General features: G+C 40.5%; 1 protein-coding gene across 8 annotated transcripts in view; it reads left to right on the top strand.

Annotated features, from left to right (window-relative positions):
* Positions 1-18,157, top strand: part of atp2b3b (ATPase plasma membrane Ca2+ transporting 3b) — a 77,239-nt gene that overhangs the window by 47,005 nt on the left and 12,077 nt on the right. For 3 of the 8 annotated variants that reach the window (XR_008602598.1, XM_035945909.2, XM_023265169.3), the window contains 11 exons: positions 718-824; positions 940-1,015; positions 2,255-2,413; positions 2,552-2,731; positions 4,003-4,090; positions 4,186-4,292; positions 6,030-6,221; positions 7,623-7,836; positions 8,328-8,539; positions 12,093-12,200; positions 12,458-12,640. Coding sequence is in view for 7 of the 8 variants with exons in the window: in XM_035945909.2 (XP_035801802.2) it covers positions 718-824; positions 940-1,015; positions 2,255-2,413; positions 2,552-2,731; positions 4,003-4,090; positions 4,186-4,292; positions 6,030-6,221; positions 7,623-7,836; positions 8,328-8,539; positions 12,093-12,200; positions 12,458-12,640 (1,626 nt within the window). In the remaining variant the exon portion in view is untranslated. Of the gene's footprint in view, positions 1-717; positions 825-939; positions 1,016-2,254; positions 2,414-2,551; positions 2,732-4,002; positions 4,091-4,185; positions 4,293-6,029; positions 6,222-7,622; positions 7,837-8,327; positions 8,540-12,092; positions 12,201-12,457; positions 12,641-15,060; positions 15,248-18,157 lie in introns of all 8 variants that reach the window. The other 5 variants (XM_035945911.2, XM_035945914.2, XM_055013165.1 and 2 more) reach the window with 4 other exon arrangements.

Below are 18,157 nucleotides of genomic sequence, written 5' to 3'. Positions count from 1 at the left end.
AAGGAGTTCCCAGGTCAGATGAGATATGTTAAACCCTCCAGAGAGTTCTGGGTTCCCTTCCAGTTGGATGTGCTTGTAAACCTCCAAAGTAAGGCACCCAAAAGGCATCCTAATCAGATGCCTGAACCACCAGGGGAACTCTACCCCGAGTTCCCTCCTATCTGTAAGGCTGAGTCCAGCCACCCAGCAGAAGAAACTCATTTTGGCCACTTGTATCTGCAATCTCATTCTTTCCATCACTACATAGAGCTCATGATCACAGATGAGGGTTGTAACATAGATCAATAGGTAAATGGAAAACTTAGCCTTTCGACTAAGCTCCCTCTTCACCACGACGGATTACATTTGCTCCCAAAGTCTCTGCTGAAGCCACAAAGAATTGTACAGGACCTTAGCATGCCCTTTTCATGACTACCTACAACAACATATGCACTGCTACAATGACACTAGACAAACAAGCAGCCCGGTTCTTGCAGATCACAATGGTGACAAAATTCACCACTTATTCATAGCTGTGAATTATGGGCAGAAGTTACAACTGCTTTTCAAATGATGAAATGATGAGAACAGCTGATTTCCACATTGTTTTACGAATACTCTACAAGCATGACCTTGCACTGATACAGGTTTAAACATTCAGTACACTCAGCGTGGGGTTTTGAGTCAGGGATATGCAAATCTGCCTCCACCTCACATCTGTTTGATTCTCTTTTCCAGGTGTATACATTTAACTCAGTGCGTAAATCCATGAGTACGGTGATCAAACTGCCCGATGGTTCCTTCCGCCTCTACAGCAAAGGAGCCTCCGAGATCATGTTGAAGAAGTAAGTGATGGGGAGGTGGTCGAGGGGGACATTTGTGAATAAATAGAGGCAGAAATACCTGAGATTGGGTTGAAAATCTACCCTCTCTGACGCTCTGTCCTTCATCTCTCTTCAGGTGTTCCTACATCCTGGACGCCAATGGAGAAGCACGCAGTTTCCGCCCACGTGATCGAGATGAGATGGTTAAACAGGTGAAACTTCTTAATACCTTCAGTGTATCACTCTGAAAAGTAACTTTGATGGATGACTCTGGTGGTATAATCGTGTAATGTCATTATAACCCTCCCTGAGACAAGGACTTTTGGTACATATCAGCCCTCCTCTCTCTTTCCCTTTAGTAAGGGCACAGAAACGCTGGGGTGCGAGTTGTTACCTCATCTGTTTCAGTCTATAAATTTAGTGTTTATGTTGTTTGACCTCATTTTACCTTATTTTATTGCCTTATTTTTGCATCTTCTGTGTAATAATTGTTGTTTGAGGCTAATACAGTATGTGCTTCAAAGATGAATACAAGGCAAACTTTGAAAAGCTGGCAGGTCATTTGAAATCATTCTGATAAGACAATGCTGTAGATGAAGTTATTTCATCCTGAAAGTGACATTCACCTGCAGTGATGTCAAGTTTCTGCTGTACAGATCAGTTCTGCCATGTTAGCTGTCTTTTGTAACAACATCTGTGTAGATTTTCAAGTCATAGTGATTCTAAGATGTTCAGTGGAAAGCAACTGGACTTGTGAATGTCTTAAAGTTTTTGTGACATCATTCATTTAGGATAATATTTTGCTAAACTACCCGAAACTCACCTGCTTTGCTGACTCAGTTTGCTTTTACTTTGCTTCCCATATAAATCAGCAAAAATATTTCTAGCATATTATAGATAAGCAGCCTTGCTTGCAATCACACTAAACATCATAAGCATTAATGAACAGAATCTGAGGGAAAACTGTGGTGTCAGCATTGGCAGACTTATATATATATCCAATATCTGTTAAACATAAAAAGGCTACATCAGCCTTGTTGTCACTAAAATATTTAGGAACAAAACACGCATATTTGTTCCACATGCATTTCATCAGGTGATGCCGGCTGAGCATTGTTTCATTGACTGACAGGCTGACTGACCTAAATTTGGCTCATGATGAACACAGCTTGTGCCGTGAGAAAAATAACTCTGCTCCTTGCACAACTTTATTCCAGCTCAGTTGTTCAGTTTGCATTGTGGCAGCTTCATGTCACCTTCTTTTTGTATTATATTGTCTTTCCTCTGCTGTCTGCACTGGGCTGGAGGTCTTTTCCCTGCAGCTGCATCACAATCAACTCAGTCTACATAAACTTCAAACTGTATTTATGCATTAAAAACCGAGATGTAAATGGTTTTATTTTATAGTTTGATGTTTCCCGATCGTAGTTGTAATAACGATTGATTATTAGGTGATTGAGCCAATGGCGTGTGAGGGACTGAGGACCATCTGCATTGCATACCGTGACCTGCCGTCCAATCCAGAGCCAGACTGGGAGAACGAGGCAGAAATAGTGACAGAGCTGACCTGCATCACTGTGGTTGGAATTGAGGATCCTGTGCGGCCTGAGGTAGGACACTGTGGAGTGTGTTGGAATCTCAGCTGGCAGTTTGAGTTTGTGCCGTCCATAATACATTATTTAACCTGAAACCTATAAATGTAATTGGCGTTGTGCTTACGTGTGAATAAATGTGCTCGTCCCTCTAAGGTGCCTGAGGCCATCCGTAAGTGTCAGCGTGCAGGCATCACGGTGCGAATGGTGACTGGTGATAACATTAACACAGCGAGGGCCATCGCTGCTAAATGTGGCATCATCCACCCCGGAGACGACTTTATCTGTCTTGAAGGCAAAGATTTTAACCGACGAATCAGGAACGAGAAAGGAGAGGTAAGCTAGGGTCTTGTGTTGGTTAAGAGTAGCGTCAACTTACGTAACAGTTTACAAAGGGTTCCTTGTGTATTCACAGGATGTTTTCTATTACAGCGAAAAATAGATGCTAACAAAATATCCACAGCAGGACCAGCATACAAGATAACTGAGACACAGTGCCTATAAAAAGCATTCACCCACCTCTGGAGTTTTTATCCTTTTTAGCTTTTCAGCATTAGTTCATTAAATCAACAATTTACATTACATTATAAGATGTAAAATAAGTGATTGCCTAAGTCCCTTTAAAGGGGCAACGAGGTGAATGTTCTGGAGTGACAGAGGAACCTGGACCTCAATCTAAATAAGAATTTGTGTCTGAACTTGAAAATTCACTTGTGATCCCTGTGTGACCTGACCAAGCTTGAGCAGTTTTACAAAGAAGAATGAAGTAAAATTGCAATATTCAGATGTGGTTGATTGAAAACTATCCACACAGGCTCAATCTACTAAAAACTGACTTGAAACAGTGATATTACACATTTTTCATTTTGTATTTTAAATTAATGGACATTACTTTGTAGAAATCTATCTCCACTTTGACACGAAAGAGTCTTTTTTGTACATTCCTGTTAAAAATAACAAATTTAATTGACCATGATTCAGTGTTTAAAAAGTAACAAAAGGAAAAAACTTACAAAGAAAGTGAATACTTTATATAGCCACAGTAAATGCTTTAATCTTGTGTCCACTATCTGCTGTTGGTCAAGAAGATCTAGGGTCCACACAACATGTTCCAGTTACAGATTTGTTAAGTGACATATTTACAGGACTGTTCCAGAGCAAAATCCTCCCAGATTTCTTTCCAGCATCTGAATGTTCCCATCATGCATCAGCACAGTGATATGACAGTATCCACTGTATTTAGTACATGCAGTTAAATGCACCATTTGTACAAGCAATGGTTTGATCCAATCCACAAAGCTTTGTCATTTGAATTTAGCACAATGCTTGGAATGGATAGCTGCTGTCGCTTTGCTTTTTGATGCAGTGTGAGTTCAGATTTACACTCTAAATTATCATTCTGTGGTTAAACTGAATAAAAGAGAGCATTGTCGGAGAGCCAATTTCACAGTGCATCTTTGATCCCTTTCCCTCCATTACACCTTTGTACAGTGCTTAACACTCTGGATCAATGGTGACATCTAGTGAATAGAGACACGACTTAATAGGTTCTCTTTTTGTGCTCTTCATCACACGCTTTTCCCCTCATTTTTTTGTCTGTCTGACAGATTGAACAGGAACGTATTGACAAAATCTGGCCCAAACTGCGCGTGCTGGCTCGATCCTCGCCAACCGACAAACACACACTGGTTAAAGGTGAGTCTCAAGGTTATAAACCAAATTACACATATTCACACACATTCATTCACACACTCGCTTAACACCTGTTTTTCCTTCCTGTCTGTGCTCAGGCATCATCGACAGCAGCGTTGTAGAACAGAGGCAGGTTGTCGCAGTAACAGGAGATGGAACTAATGATGGACCCGCTTTGAAAAAGGCTGATGTGGGCTTCGCCATGGTAACCTCACATATTATTCACCATTAATGTTTATGTGGTGCTAAAACCCTCCTAGAATTATATTCGTTATAATAATCACATAATATAATCATTATATCTTGCAATGTTTTCAACAAATGTAGTAAATGTATTAATGATTCAACCCTCTGAACCCAAAGCAGTGTCTGGACGTTTTGCTGTTGTCACATTTTTACTTACTGTGGGTTCATTTTTCACTGCAAAACTAAGTCCTGCACCGCTATGGAAATAGCACAACCATGGCCGGAAGGAGAAAGAACTCAGAGGTGTCTTATGTGCAGTATGATAGAGTTATAATGCCATAAATCATGAAAATGAAGACAAAAGTTATATTTCTTTGTTTATTTCACAAAAAGTTGAGAAGATTTGGAATCAGCATGTACAACATTGACCACAATACTGTAAAAAAAAGACTCCAATTACAATAGATTATTTACTTCTACGTTGTACCCATCATTGTCCCGTCTGCTGTGTGAAAACAACGCTTGCCGTTCAGCCCATTTCATCCAAAAAAATACCTGAATTTCTCTCACAGCTGAGTCATTAATGGTGCCACAGTTGCGCCGAGGAGCACCAAGTTTTTTTGGTTTTTGCAGAATCTGTTCATAGAAAACTGTTTTATTTTGGAGATTTTAAAGAGTTTGATGAAATATTGTGATTTTAAGCTTAATATTAAGTCATGTTTGGTAAAAACAGTGACTTTCCATGCTGTAGATATTTAACTACTTACATTCTTTTTTGTTTCCATACTTGTTTCTTATCTGCTCTGTGTAAACACTGTCTGCAGTTCAGACGAAAAGTCTAAAAACTTTTGTCACATGACTGTAAGTCACAACTAAGTCAGTAATGGTTTCATAGTTACACTTAGTAGCTTAAAGTTTTAGTTTTTTACAGAATCTTGTTAAGGCAAACGATTATTTTACAAATTTTTAAATGAGTCATGTAGACTGAAGTGATTTTGATGAAATATCAACATTTTTAAGCTTAGATTTTGGTCATTTTTGCATTGTCACATATGATTATTTCAAGGACCACTTTGCCGTTTCTGATAAAAGTGTCATTTTGCCGATTTTTTTGAAGGTAACATGCCTTTCAAACTAGCCAGCTGGTTTTGTGGTTCAGAGGTTAACCCTTAACACTGATCGCCGAGAACTGGCATCATACCGCTTTCATTCAGACTGTAGCCTGAGATAGCGTATGCATTCCCCCAATGCTGGTTTGCGCATATTCAATAGGTACCTCGGAACCTTTTGCAAGCACTGGTTTTTTGTAGGACTGGTCAGAGTGGGACATAAATTATTGTATATGTTATTATTATTATGTAGCTATTTTATGTGCTCCAGACAGATTAATGATCTCCACTTAATTTAGCATCAGCTGGAAAGCAAAAACACAAATAATTAATTTTTTATACAACTGTAAATAAATTCAGGTGTCAAGGAGTTAAGATGTGTTCAAGGACATTTCAAAATAAATGCGCAATTAATATATTTTTAAACTATTCAAATAATGTAATTTATTAGCAATCAAACAATTGAAGGGAACAGTGTGCATTTAATTTTGACCTTAGCTCTTACTCATGGCAAGGGATGGAACCTTGAGGCAGGACAACACGATATTGAGACAGTACCACTCCAGAGTGATTTGAATGCTTGAATGCACGCATGAATCATGTCATGAGTCTCTGTCTCCTCCTCACTCTGTCTCAATCTTTGTCAGGGTATTGCAGGCACAGACGTGGCTAAAGAGGCGTCTGACATCATCCTGACCGATGACAACTTCAGCAGCATCGTCAAGGCGGTGATGTGGGGACGAAATGTTTACGATAGCATCTCCAAGTTCCTCCAGTTCCAGCTCACGGTCAACGTAGTGGCTGTCATTGTGGCCTTCACTGGGGCCTGCATCACTCAGGTAGACACATTTATTAATACAAATACATGCTGACACACACATATACACACACAGCAGCCACACAAATGTCACTTCTGCAAACATCACTCACCTCATATCCGCTAAGACAAAGCAAATGCTAAAATGCTTTTTGTGCATTTTTACACCAAGCTTATATAAGCAGAGATTTCCTGACAGTTGCAAACATTTACATTTAGTTGACATGCAACTTGCATTATGCATGAATCGCATGAGTTTATGCATTATGATAAAGAATATTTTTTGCAATATCTTTCTGTTGAAGGGCAGTTCAAAGTAGATACATATTTATATCTAACCTATCCTGTACAGAATCTTAAATGGTGTCATGGTTCCAAATATGAATTACAAAACAGACAAAGTACAGCTGCAATGATTAATTGATTAATTGTCAACTATTCATTAAGTTGCCAACTATTTTGATAATCAAATAATTGCTTTTAGTATTTTTTCTTTTGCTAATTTACTTATACCAAATTTTAGTTTCAAGGTAATTTAAACCTAAGAGCAAATCTCCATCGCTGATCCGATTTTTTGATCAAATCATGTAACATTGTCTTTAATCAGGTGAGGAAATATCTGGTTCCATGACAAAAACACAAACCTTGTTTCACAGCAGACAGTTTGACTTGTCATAGCAGGATGTGGTTTATTCAGTCATGTTAATAGCAACTGCATTACACTGAGGTTGGTTTTGTGCACGCTTTCCTGTTATGACAAGTCAAAATGTCTTCTGTCAGAAGGTCTGTCTAAGTGATGAACATCACAGTAAAGAACACAAATCTTTACGAAGCTAGATAATGACTTTACCCTTGACAACTGATAATATTGTAATTGTATTTCTGCTTTTTGAACATGCAGAACATGTTTTTGCCCTTACTTAATTGTAGAATACATGCTGTGTCATTCTGCATAAAACACATCTAGAACTGTCAAAAAACAAACCGTGATGAAACAAAACCTGAACACTGAAGTGCCTATTTACTTTTTAGTGACTGATATTTACTCTCTGACATTTCATTTGAGTCAGAAATCTGAGGGCTCTTGAAAATGTATTCTTTGGAACTAAAAAAACAACTGGTGTCCGTGGCATTTTCACTACTTCCTGCTGAATAATCCAAAGTCACAAAGAGCAGCTATCATGCGCACTTGTTTTTACTCACCGAGCATCATCTGCTCAACAGAAACTACACAAAGTAGAGAAACTTGTGTTCTGTTATTTACATAACCTGACTGATAAAAGAACACATTTGCTCGAACTGATTGATGCTGCACATTGCTGGAAAACAGCCTTTTCACCTTCACTGGTGTTGAGGTCAGCGAGGCCAGACTCATCTGAGCGAGATTCGTGATGCTTAGCTGTGGCTGCAAATCTCTCTGCAGGACTCTCCTCTGAAGGCGGTGCAGATGCTGTGGGTAAATCTGATCATGGATACGTTTGCCTCCCTGGCACTGGCCACTGAGCCCCCCACCGAGGCCCTGTTGCTACGGAAACCCTACGGCCGGAACAACCCGCTCATCTCGCTGACCATGATGAAGAACATCCTGGGCCATGGAGTGTACCAGCTGGTCATCATCTTCACCCTGCTGTTCATAGGTGCACACACGCACACACATGCGCACACACACACACACACACACACACACACACACACACACACACACACACACACACACACACACACACACACACACACACACAATTGAAAGCATGACCAAGGGTAGACCACGAAAATGTCCCGTTGGCTTGGCGGACCACTGTTGGTCATTGTGTAACAAAGCTGTGGCCACGTTTAGACAGGTACGCAAGTGCACACACACACATTTGTAGTTCTGTCTCTGTGCAGACCCTAATCCTAACCATCACAACTGAATGGGTTACTCTAAACATTTTTAACTGGCTGTGATACAATGAGTACGTATGAGGAACAGCCATAATGTCAGCACATGAATATGCTAAAAAAAAAATGATAGAAATAAAAGGTTTTCAGACTTTTAATTACAATTATAACACTTAAACAACAACACAGCAAATTTTTTTTGCCCTTTTTCTCCTGCCTCATCACCACTTCTTCCTCCTTTCTTTAGGCGAGCGCATGTTTAACATCGACAGTGGTCGTAACGCTCCGCTCCACTCCCCTCCCTCCGAGCACTACACCATCATCTTCAACACCTTTGTGCTCATGCAGCTTTTCAACGAAATCAATGCTCGCAAGATACACGGAGAGAGAAACGTCTTTGATGGCATATTTTCCAACCCCATCTTCTGCTCCATTGTTCTGGGAACCTTCGCCGTGCAGGTAAGTGTAACCTTTAATGCGCTCTTTTGAACAATAGATAATAGTGTGAATTCTTGAGGTTTTACCCCATTTTTGGGGTATACAAGGAAGAAGAGAGGCAAATGAAATGCAGCAAAGGAATTCATTGATTGGAGGTGAACCAAGATGCTGAAGGTATGTGGTAGAGCATGCCTTAGCAATTACAAGGTAGCTACCTTGCTATCTTGTAATTGTGCCTTACTGTCTCATAATTGTGATAAAAGATTTGATTTTTACAAGATTCAAATTTTGTAACTATGACATAATATACTTAAGAACACGCCAGAACTCTGTGTACTTCATTTTCCAATATTTGAACAAATAAAGAGTAAAAATCTGCACTCACACATTTTTTCGAGCATTTTACACTTTTATTTATACTGAAGCTTGAATTTATTACATAGGAAGTTATGTGGAACAAACAGACAGCAGCATAATGCCTCTGACTTCTCCAATACAAGTGATGGATAATCATCTTAACCTTTTCACAGAATTATGAGATCCTGTTCTCTAATTAGGACATCTTTTTTGGTAATTGTGAGACAGTAAGTCATGTTTTCCCTTTATACAGACTACTTTTTGAGCATTTTCAGTGGAGAGAGACAGAACACATGAGGAAAGAGAGTGGGGGAATGACATGCAGAAAATTTACAAATCCAAACTTTGCCAACTGCAGGAGTGCTGTTTGTCGAATTGACTCGCCGTGAAAACAGAAGAAATGCACCAAACAGGGAATTGCAAGTACACAAAAACACCGACAAGCAAACAGTGTCACAGCAGTAGATTTGGAGTGTGACAGACAGTTCAGACAGATTTGCAGAAGAAGAGTTGAGAGAGAGCTGAAGACTGGAGGCAGCTGATGGAGGCAGAGATTAGGAAGGAAGATGGATCCCTTTGCCTTGCACAGAGATAACATTACTGTATGCGATACACTGTATTGTACTCCCAGTGAGATTTATGACTCTGCAGGTCGGTGTCAAGATGATAGTGCCACTGATAAGCCTTGTTCCTGGTGTAATGATCGTGTTGCTATTTAAAATGCTGTCAGTACATCCACTGAGGCCTGCAGAGCTGGAGGAGTATGATGTTACGGAGGGCCAAGTTTAAAGCAGATCAGAGATTTGCTATTTTAGAATCATTACTAATAGAATCACTTCTGTAAATTCACTTTATGGGTCTTTTTCGCACAGTGACATAAGCAGGGGTTGAATGACTGTGTCTAATGCCTACACAGTTATCTTAAAAGGCCCAAAAACCACAGGTCGTTACATATACATTTGTCTGTATAATCTGATTAAAAATTGTTCAGTTTGCTGAAGTGCAATCAATATGTACCTTTAAGTCTTTACTTGTTTTAGCTTATGTACTATTGAGGTCATTTGTTGCAAAGTTGTGTTCCACCAAATGGTATTTTTCAGAACAGAACTTGTGGCAAAACAGCATTATCACATCATAGTAAAACTATAGGACTATAATTACTCTGCCACGGTACACGGCGGAGTTATGCGACTATCGCCGTATGTTTGTCCATCTGCTTGTCTGTTAGCAACATTACTCAAAAATGGACAAACGGATTTGGATGAAATTTTCAGCAAAGGTCAGAAATGACAAGGACCAAGTGAATAGATTTTGGCAGTGATACGGCTTATAGTGAACACTATCACGTGATTGTGATCCTACTACAAATCGACTGCCACGGACTTATCAGGACTTATCCATGGGAAATTATACAAGGAACAATTGATTAAATTGTGGGGGTGTTTCCGAGTCTCATCAATTCCCGCTGCCAACTACATATTTAGGTCACACGATTCGGTATCCGTACATAACGTACACATGCAGAACACACGCCTGTGCTCACCACAACGTAATTTTTTATTAAAGATTTCATCAGTCGGAAATGATACAACAACTGAGCAGCCTTGGAGTACTGCATTCTCTGACTGCTTTTCTTGTAATTTTTGTTGTCAATCTATTGGAGTCTTTTTTCTTCAATCCTCTGAATCCCAAACAGTTGTGTTCCCACCACTTTTTTACTCACTGTGGGTGCATTTTTCACTGCAACATAAAGTCCTACACCTCTATGGAAACAGCACAACCATGACTAGAAGGAAAAAAATTCTAAATTGTATTTTGTGTGGAATAACCAACTTATAATACCATGAATCATTTTAAAAAAGAAGCATAAAGCAAAATTTAATTCTCTTGTAATGTCCTGCAACATGTAGAACTTTTTTCTAAGTGGCCTCAGGTGGTGCCAGTACTAGAAAGAAATGGTGGCTCTACATATTATAGGTATTTCCCTGCTTATATTAACATGTGTTGCCATACATGCCTCTGAAGAAACACAACCTGCAGTTCAACCGAACACTCCATGAAATTTTTTGTTGTTGCTGTTGGTCGCAGCTGAGTAACTAATAGCTCTTCAGTTGTATAGAGGAGTGCAGAATTAACGTTTTGTTTCTTTGTTTTTTAGAGAATCCTGTTATTGGAAACTTGTTACTGAATTTTTGTTTTGCTAATTACACAATCTGCAGTTCAGCCAAAAAGTCCCTGAATTTTTGACTGTTGATCACAGCTAAGTCACTACTGATTTCATGGTTCATTTAACAAAATGTGTTTAAAGCAAACTTTTTTTAAGCATTTTTTTCAATGAAGCATGTACAATAAAGTAGTTTTGATAAAATCTATTGTTACATGTTACAGAAGAGTAGTTCAAGGACCCGTAAAGTTGATAATCCTACAATTCTCTCTGTTTTTACAGTTTCTAACTTGGATAAATTGTGCAACATATAATGAGCCTTCCAAACCAGCTGCAAAGTTTTTCAGTTCAGAGAGTAAAGTCAGTGTTGCCAGACAGAAACAGCAAATTACTCCCTGAAAAAAAAAAAAACTTGCCATCTTTACACTAGCCTTGAGCTAGCATGTTAATTCATGACCTTTCGAGGTGGTAGGAGGCAGATTTAGTTATCTTTGGACAGCTGCAGGCTAGCTGTTTCCCTGTTTCCAGTCTGTACGCAAAGCTAAGCTGACTGTCCCCTGGTTCCAGCTTAATACTTAATGGATCTGAAATCTCTGTTGATTTCCTCATGTAGCTCTCAACAAAAACGTAGATAGCATATTTACCGAAATGTCAGTTCCTTTAAATAATTTGGGTTGCAAGCTCTAACTAAAATTTAACTCAGCCAGAGGACGTGATGTTCTCCTAAAGTGTTCCTGGTTGACACACAGATGAATTACCATGAACTGATGACAAGTGAGAATGTGAAACGGACAGTTAAACCTCATGAATTATTAAATATTCAAACACAAAACATCTGCCTATGTTGTCACATTCTGGTTTTATTTCTATTGACACAGCAGCGATAATACCGACTTGAATTTCCTACCTGACGTTGAGAATATTGAGTTTTGTGACAGTTTTTTGGACAGTACAGTGAGCAGCAGAATCAGACATTGCAGTGCTGCTTTCTCCCTCGACGCTGCGTTCTTGTATGTGACAGTAATGACGTTCCTGCCTGTGTTTCTGCTGCAGATCGTGATTGTGCAGTGGGGAGGGAAGCCCTTCAGCTGCGCCCCTCTCAACGTGGAGCAGTGGCTCTGGTGTCTGTTCGTGGGAGTTGGAGAGCTGCTCTGGGGGCAGGTAAGCAGCACTTCAGCCTGCTGAGTCAAACCACGCTGAGCAAGTGTAGGCTGGCAGGCCCGGCTTCCCCTGAGGCGAGGCTGAGGAAACATTTTCACACAGGCTTAGATAACACTGTGTTCTGAATCTGACAGGTGAAATAATCCAGCTTTATCTGAATAAGAATGTGCGAGTGATGGCTGGAGAGGCACCCAGCTGCTCAGTGTAGCACCGTGCTAGCTTCATCTGGTCAAAATGACGTTGTGACAAACTTCCAGGTCATCGCCACGGTGCCAACAGAGCGGCTGCCATGTCTGAAGGAGGCGGGTCTGGGCCTGGAGCCCAGCGAGGAGGAAGGCGAGGAGCTGGCGGAGGACGAGGAGGAGATCGACTGTGCCGAGAGAGAACTACGCCGGGGACAGATCCTCTGGTTCAGAGGCCTCAATCGTATCCAGACCCAGGTACACTGGACCTCCGAAACCAACCGTAACCAAAACTCTCTCACAGGGACACACACAGAAACCCAGCTACCAGAAGCTTCACTCAGTCATGACTCACAAGCACTTTGTTGAAGGTGAATTGCAGAACAAGATTATATATCCCAAAAAGCACAGGAATCTGGATGCACTGCTGCCTGACAGAATTATCAAAGAAGCTGTAATTGGTGAAATGTGTTCTAACGCTGCCTAAATAAACTGCTTGTGTCATGGCGTTTACATTCTAACTGATGAAACTTTTGGAAATCAAGAAAGAGCTCCTTTAGTGCATTATTCATCCTTTAGATAAGTTTAAACACTGTATGTGATTTGTATCTTCAAAAGTCAGTCTCTGTCATCCTGTCCATGCTGCTCTTCTCAATTGTGCCAAACATAATGATTCAAGTTTTTTCTCTCTCTCCAACACAGCTAACTTTTTGGGTTCTGCTCACAAAATGGCTTTCTCGAACTTGGAAGTGGTATTTTAGAGGCTCATAAACAGCACGAGGGGAGATAAATGCTGTGTGTGTTTGTTGCACTTGTGTGTGAGAGTGTTTACACGCTGTGAACAGGCTAACGCTAAGTAGACAGGCTGTAACTTGCTTGATTACTTGAATCGACTGCTTCTCGCTGTGTGAGAGGATGGACATTAAGACAGCAAAACAGCATCAACATGAGCAACAGTCTGCTAACAGCCTCCTAAGGAGTGTTAGAGAGCCAGGCCAGACTCTCTGCTTAAGTGCCTGTCTTTGCATAAAGTGGTCAGTTTTTCATTAAGAGGGTTTTGGTCTGAGTGTGCAGACAGCAAATACACATGCAGGCACGCACACATGCACCCACACGTGCACACACAATATCTCATGCACACTTTGTCAGGAATACTCACTAAGCAGCTGTGATGCACATTTGCAATCACGGGACAATAAAATACTGTTTGTTTCATTTCTTCTGTGACAGGAGAATGTTTGAAAGGAAACAAACACACACAAACACACACTCATGCACACTCACATGCACGCTCATGCACACACAAATGCAGAATCTCATGCACACTTTGTCAGTAATATTCATTGGGCAGTTATGATGCACATTTGCAATCACAGGACATTGAAATATTGTTTGTTTTATTTCTTCTGTCACAGGAGAATGTTTTAAAGGGACCAAATACACACACACTAATAGATATGCACACACACAAGAACACGCACACGCACACAATCTCATGTACACTTTGCTAGTGGTACTCATTAAACAGTTCTGATGTACATTTGCAACCACAGGACACAGATATACTGGTTCTTTCATTTTATTCTATGACAGGACAAAACATACACACACACACCTACACAACTACACACACGTATGCTCACGCATATACACAATCACATGCACACTTTGTCAGTGATACTTATTAAGCAGTCGTGATGCACATTTGCGATCAATGGACAGTGAAATGCTGTTTCTTTTATTTCATCTGTGACAGAAGAATGGTTAAGGGGACCAAACAGAAAGATACACACTCATGCACACACACACACACACACACACACACACACACACACACACACACACACACACACACTAGCACACATACACTAACAGAATCATGCACACTTTGTCAGTGATTCTCATTAAACAGTTCTTTTGCACATTTGCAATCAAAGGACACTGAAATGCTGTTTCTTTTATTTCATCTGTGACTGAAGAATGTTTTAAGGGGACCAAACACAAGGAGACACAGCCACGCACACTCACACTAACACACACTGCTACTGATTAAGCAGTTGCAATATACATTTGCATTCATAGCACATCGAAATGCTTTTTTTTTTCATTTCTTCTGTGACAGGAGAATGTTTTAAATAGACCAAACACACGGACTAACACCCTAATGCACACACACACACACACACACACACACACACACACACACACACACACACACACTAACACGCTTACATGTCTACTCTACCACCAACAGGGGCCCAGTGTTTCTGGTCATGTTGAGGAAACAAAAATCAAGCAGAAACTTTTCTTTCAAGGTCTTTTGAATATTGTAACTGCAAATATGAGACCTGTCAGTGTCTACCTAAGGAGTTTAGATACACATTTGCAATCAAAACACTTTAAAAATGCAGATTTTAAAAACGGACACACACTCATTGCACACACGTCCAGAATCTCCTGCACACTTTGTCAGTAATACTCATTAAGCAGTTGTGATGCACATTTGCAATCTAAGGACACTGAAATTCAGCTTCTTTCATTTCTTCTATGACAGCAGAATGTTTTTAAAGGACCAAACACATAGAAAGCACACTCATGCCAACACACTCATCACGCACACACTCAGACCAGACCTCCCTGCCCTCACTGAGTGCTGCTGTTTTGTCTCTGTCCTGCAGATGGAGGTAGTGAGCACGTTCAAGCGAAGCGGTTCGTTTCAGGGAGCGGTGAGACGGCGCTCCTCCGTGCTCAGTCAGCTCCACGACGTAAACACTATCTCTACCCCCTCTCACGTAGCTCTCTCCACCGCAACAGCCAATACCAGCCCAGCCCCCGGGAGTGAGTCCGCCGAACGCATGTACACACGTAATACACACACACCCAATACCTGTACACACACACACACACACACTCACACACACGTTCAGCTACCTTTCTCAGACACACTCATTCATAGACACACACTGCTGCACGGCACGTGGACTGCAGTATTTTGACTCTATGGTTGTGTCCCCTCCGGCTCGCTCGCTGCTCGTGTGTGTGCAATGTCTCCTCTATTCTTTTCTCTTACTCTCCCTTTAAAAACAGCACCCAGTCCTGACCGGCTGTGTAGTTATGGTCTGATCCCGTCTGGTCCCAAAAAAAAGAAAAAAGACCCCAGTCCCGGTCCCAGGCCAGAGTCTGTTTCGTTGTTGAATGTTGGTCAGTGCGGGAGGCGGCCGACTGTTCTCTCTCTGTCTGAGGTGCACTGACTGAAATTTTAAAAAGCTGATAATTTTATATTCCTGCAACAAGGCCAGGATGCATCTTACAGCTCAGAGAGCAAATGGCGGCTCCTCCTGCACCATGTGTTATTATCTGTCTGTGAACGAGGTCAAGCGTGGTTACTGTGGTCGGCTGTAAACTTCTCTAATGTAAAGTGTCATTTGTTTTCTCAAAAAATCAAGAGAATATAGTGATGCTGTAAAAACAAAATATGTGACTACTATTATACTGTAGAAAATGCTCAAGTATTTATATATTTCACTGCCATAGAATTCATACTCATTACCAAGTGGCTGTCATATGGCTTCTGCAAATCTCTAAACTGTAAACCTTCGAGTATAAAAGCCCCATAACACACTGCTGTTTCCAAGTTTAAAAAAAACCCAACTCTTCCTCTATCACGTTTGCTTTCCTTTTTCTGCTCCTCTCGTTTTTGTTCGGTGCTGCAATTGTTGTCAACTGGTTATTTCTGTAACAGTATTTCCAGCTCCGACGTCACAAGTTTGGCCCCCTGATGTCTCCAAAAGATTTCACTTCCTGTCCAGCCTGTTTTTTCCTTCCCTCTCTCCTCTCTCTCTTTCTCTCTCTCCATTGCAGTTCTTTCTCCTCTTTCTTCTATATTTAAGAGATATTACAGGTTCCCTGTTTGCAGAAATGTGTTCTAATTGTTTTTCATAAGTAGAGTTGTTCTTTGGTAGAGGTATCTAGATTTTACCACATCTAAATACAGGCTCTTTTGTAGCTGTTAAGATTTCTTTACTAGGTTTATCTCTTGTTATTTTTATCATTCTTATTAATTTTTGGACCTTATTTTGTCCTTTACCTCATCCCTTTTTGTCATCCTCCCATTTCCTAGTACAGTAGCAAACCACCCCATGTTTTCTCTTGATTTCTTTGTATGTCAGTTCTGCGTGTGTCTGTTTGAAAGCGTGCTCACATGTTGTGTGCATTTTCTGACATATTCGAGAGCCGTAGTTTGTTTGACTCGTGTGCATTTTTTTAAGTCTTGGGCAGTGTGCGAATGTGTGCACTTGTGTCTGAGTGTGTGCATGCATATGTGTAGTTGTTTTGTCTCTTCATTTGATTGTCTCCATCCGTCTTCTCAGTTGCTTTTCCTTACCTTTTCTTGCTCCCTCCCCCTCCTTCCATTCCACGCTGACTCCCTCCCCATGTTGCTCCATCACCCATAGGTGTAGATACAGAGAGGCCTCAGTCGACGCCGCTGACACCTCACATTTGTCGTGATCATCCTGCTCTACGAGTAGACTGGGCTTTGTTCAAACTACTTTGGAAACACATCCTTCGCTCCGTCACTTTACAATATCACAATATATAAAAACATTTGACTGCCTGATGGAAAAGACAAGGAATATGTAAAAGGAGTGGAAGGAGGGATGTTTAGTCAAAGTACGGAGCTAGGGTTCAGGTCCCTCCACTGCCAGCTCTTTGCTTGCTTTTTCAGTTCTTTTACCTTAACTCGAAGGGCTTGTTATGTCCAAATCTGTTCCTTAGCAGTAGTATGACACGCACTTTCATTCTGCAGTCATCCGTTTGTGGTGTGGCTCTGATGAGAAAACCAAATGGATTTGGACAAACAAATGGAACAAGGAGAGAATGTGAAGCAGCAAGCACTAATTTGAGTTTGATGTGACCCAGATTTGCTTCTCTGAATCACTTCATGTTGTACAAAGGCAGCCTGCGGAAAAATAAAATGTACTTTTGTTCCCAGATAGGTAGAATAAAGTAAACTTCAGGTAGTCCGACATTTACAGCCACGGAAAAACATATTAGACTTGACCTTACTTAATGTTTGTATCAAGTGCTATTCTAGAGTTTTTCTCTGTTCAGTCCAATGAAAGACCAGAACTAACAATAATTACATCCTAGCAAAAAAAATATTGTTTTGTGTGTGCGTACGCTGAACACAAATACAGCTGAGACTGATAGAAATCTTTTAATTTTTTTTAAAAAACATTGTGACCTGCTAATGGAACGGTCTCCAAAGTCATTAAAAGTCATGCTGTATTAAGACAGACATTTATCACAAAACCAAGAAACACGAATGAAACCATAATCTGTCTTGTAGATATTTCTTGAGATATATTTTAGGAAACTGAACAGCTAGTGGTGCTAGAGGAAAAAACAGTGGATCATATGGAAAGCCTTCCAGTTGTTGAGATGTTGCAGTTGATCCAAAGCTGTGAACGAACAGTGACACTATCTAAGAACTCACAGTTGAGCCCTGCTGTTGTAGTTGTTAACATGAACAAAAACACTTAAGAGTCACTCCTGCATATCTTGTAAATAACGCACTAGCACTAGCATCCTTAACTGCAAATAAAGCCTGACAAAAAGTGGATTTTTGGGGCTGATGACAATGTTTCTTTATATATATCCAGTGAGTTTAGGATAAATTGAAAAGCTAAAATATTGGTGTCATGTTTATTAACATGAAGACACACATGACACCTCCTGACTCAGCATCACCATCCGCTGAGCTGCAATATGGGC

Source organism: Amphiprion ocellaris, chromosome 8 (assembly GCF_022539595.1).
Source record: "Amphiprion ocellaris isolate individual 3 ecotype Okinawa chromosome 8, ASM2253959v1, whole genome shotgun sequence".
NCBI classification, from domain to species: Eukaryota; Metazoa; Chordata; class Actinopteri; family Pomacentridae; genus Amphiprion; species Amphiprion ocellaris.
Note: the sequence above shows the minus strand (reverse complement) of the source record. Positions and strands in the feature narration are given on the sequence as shown.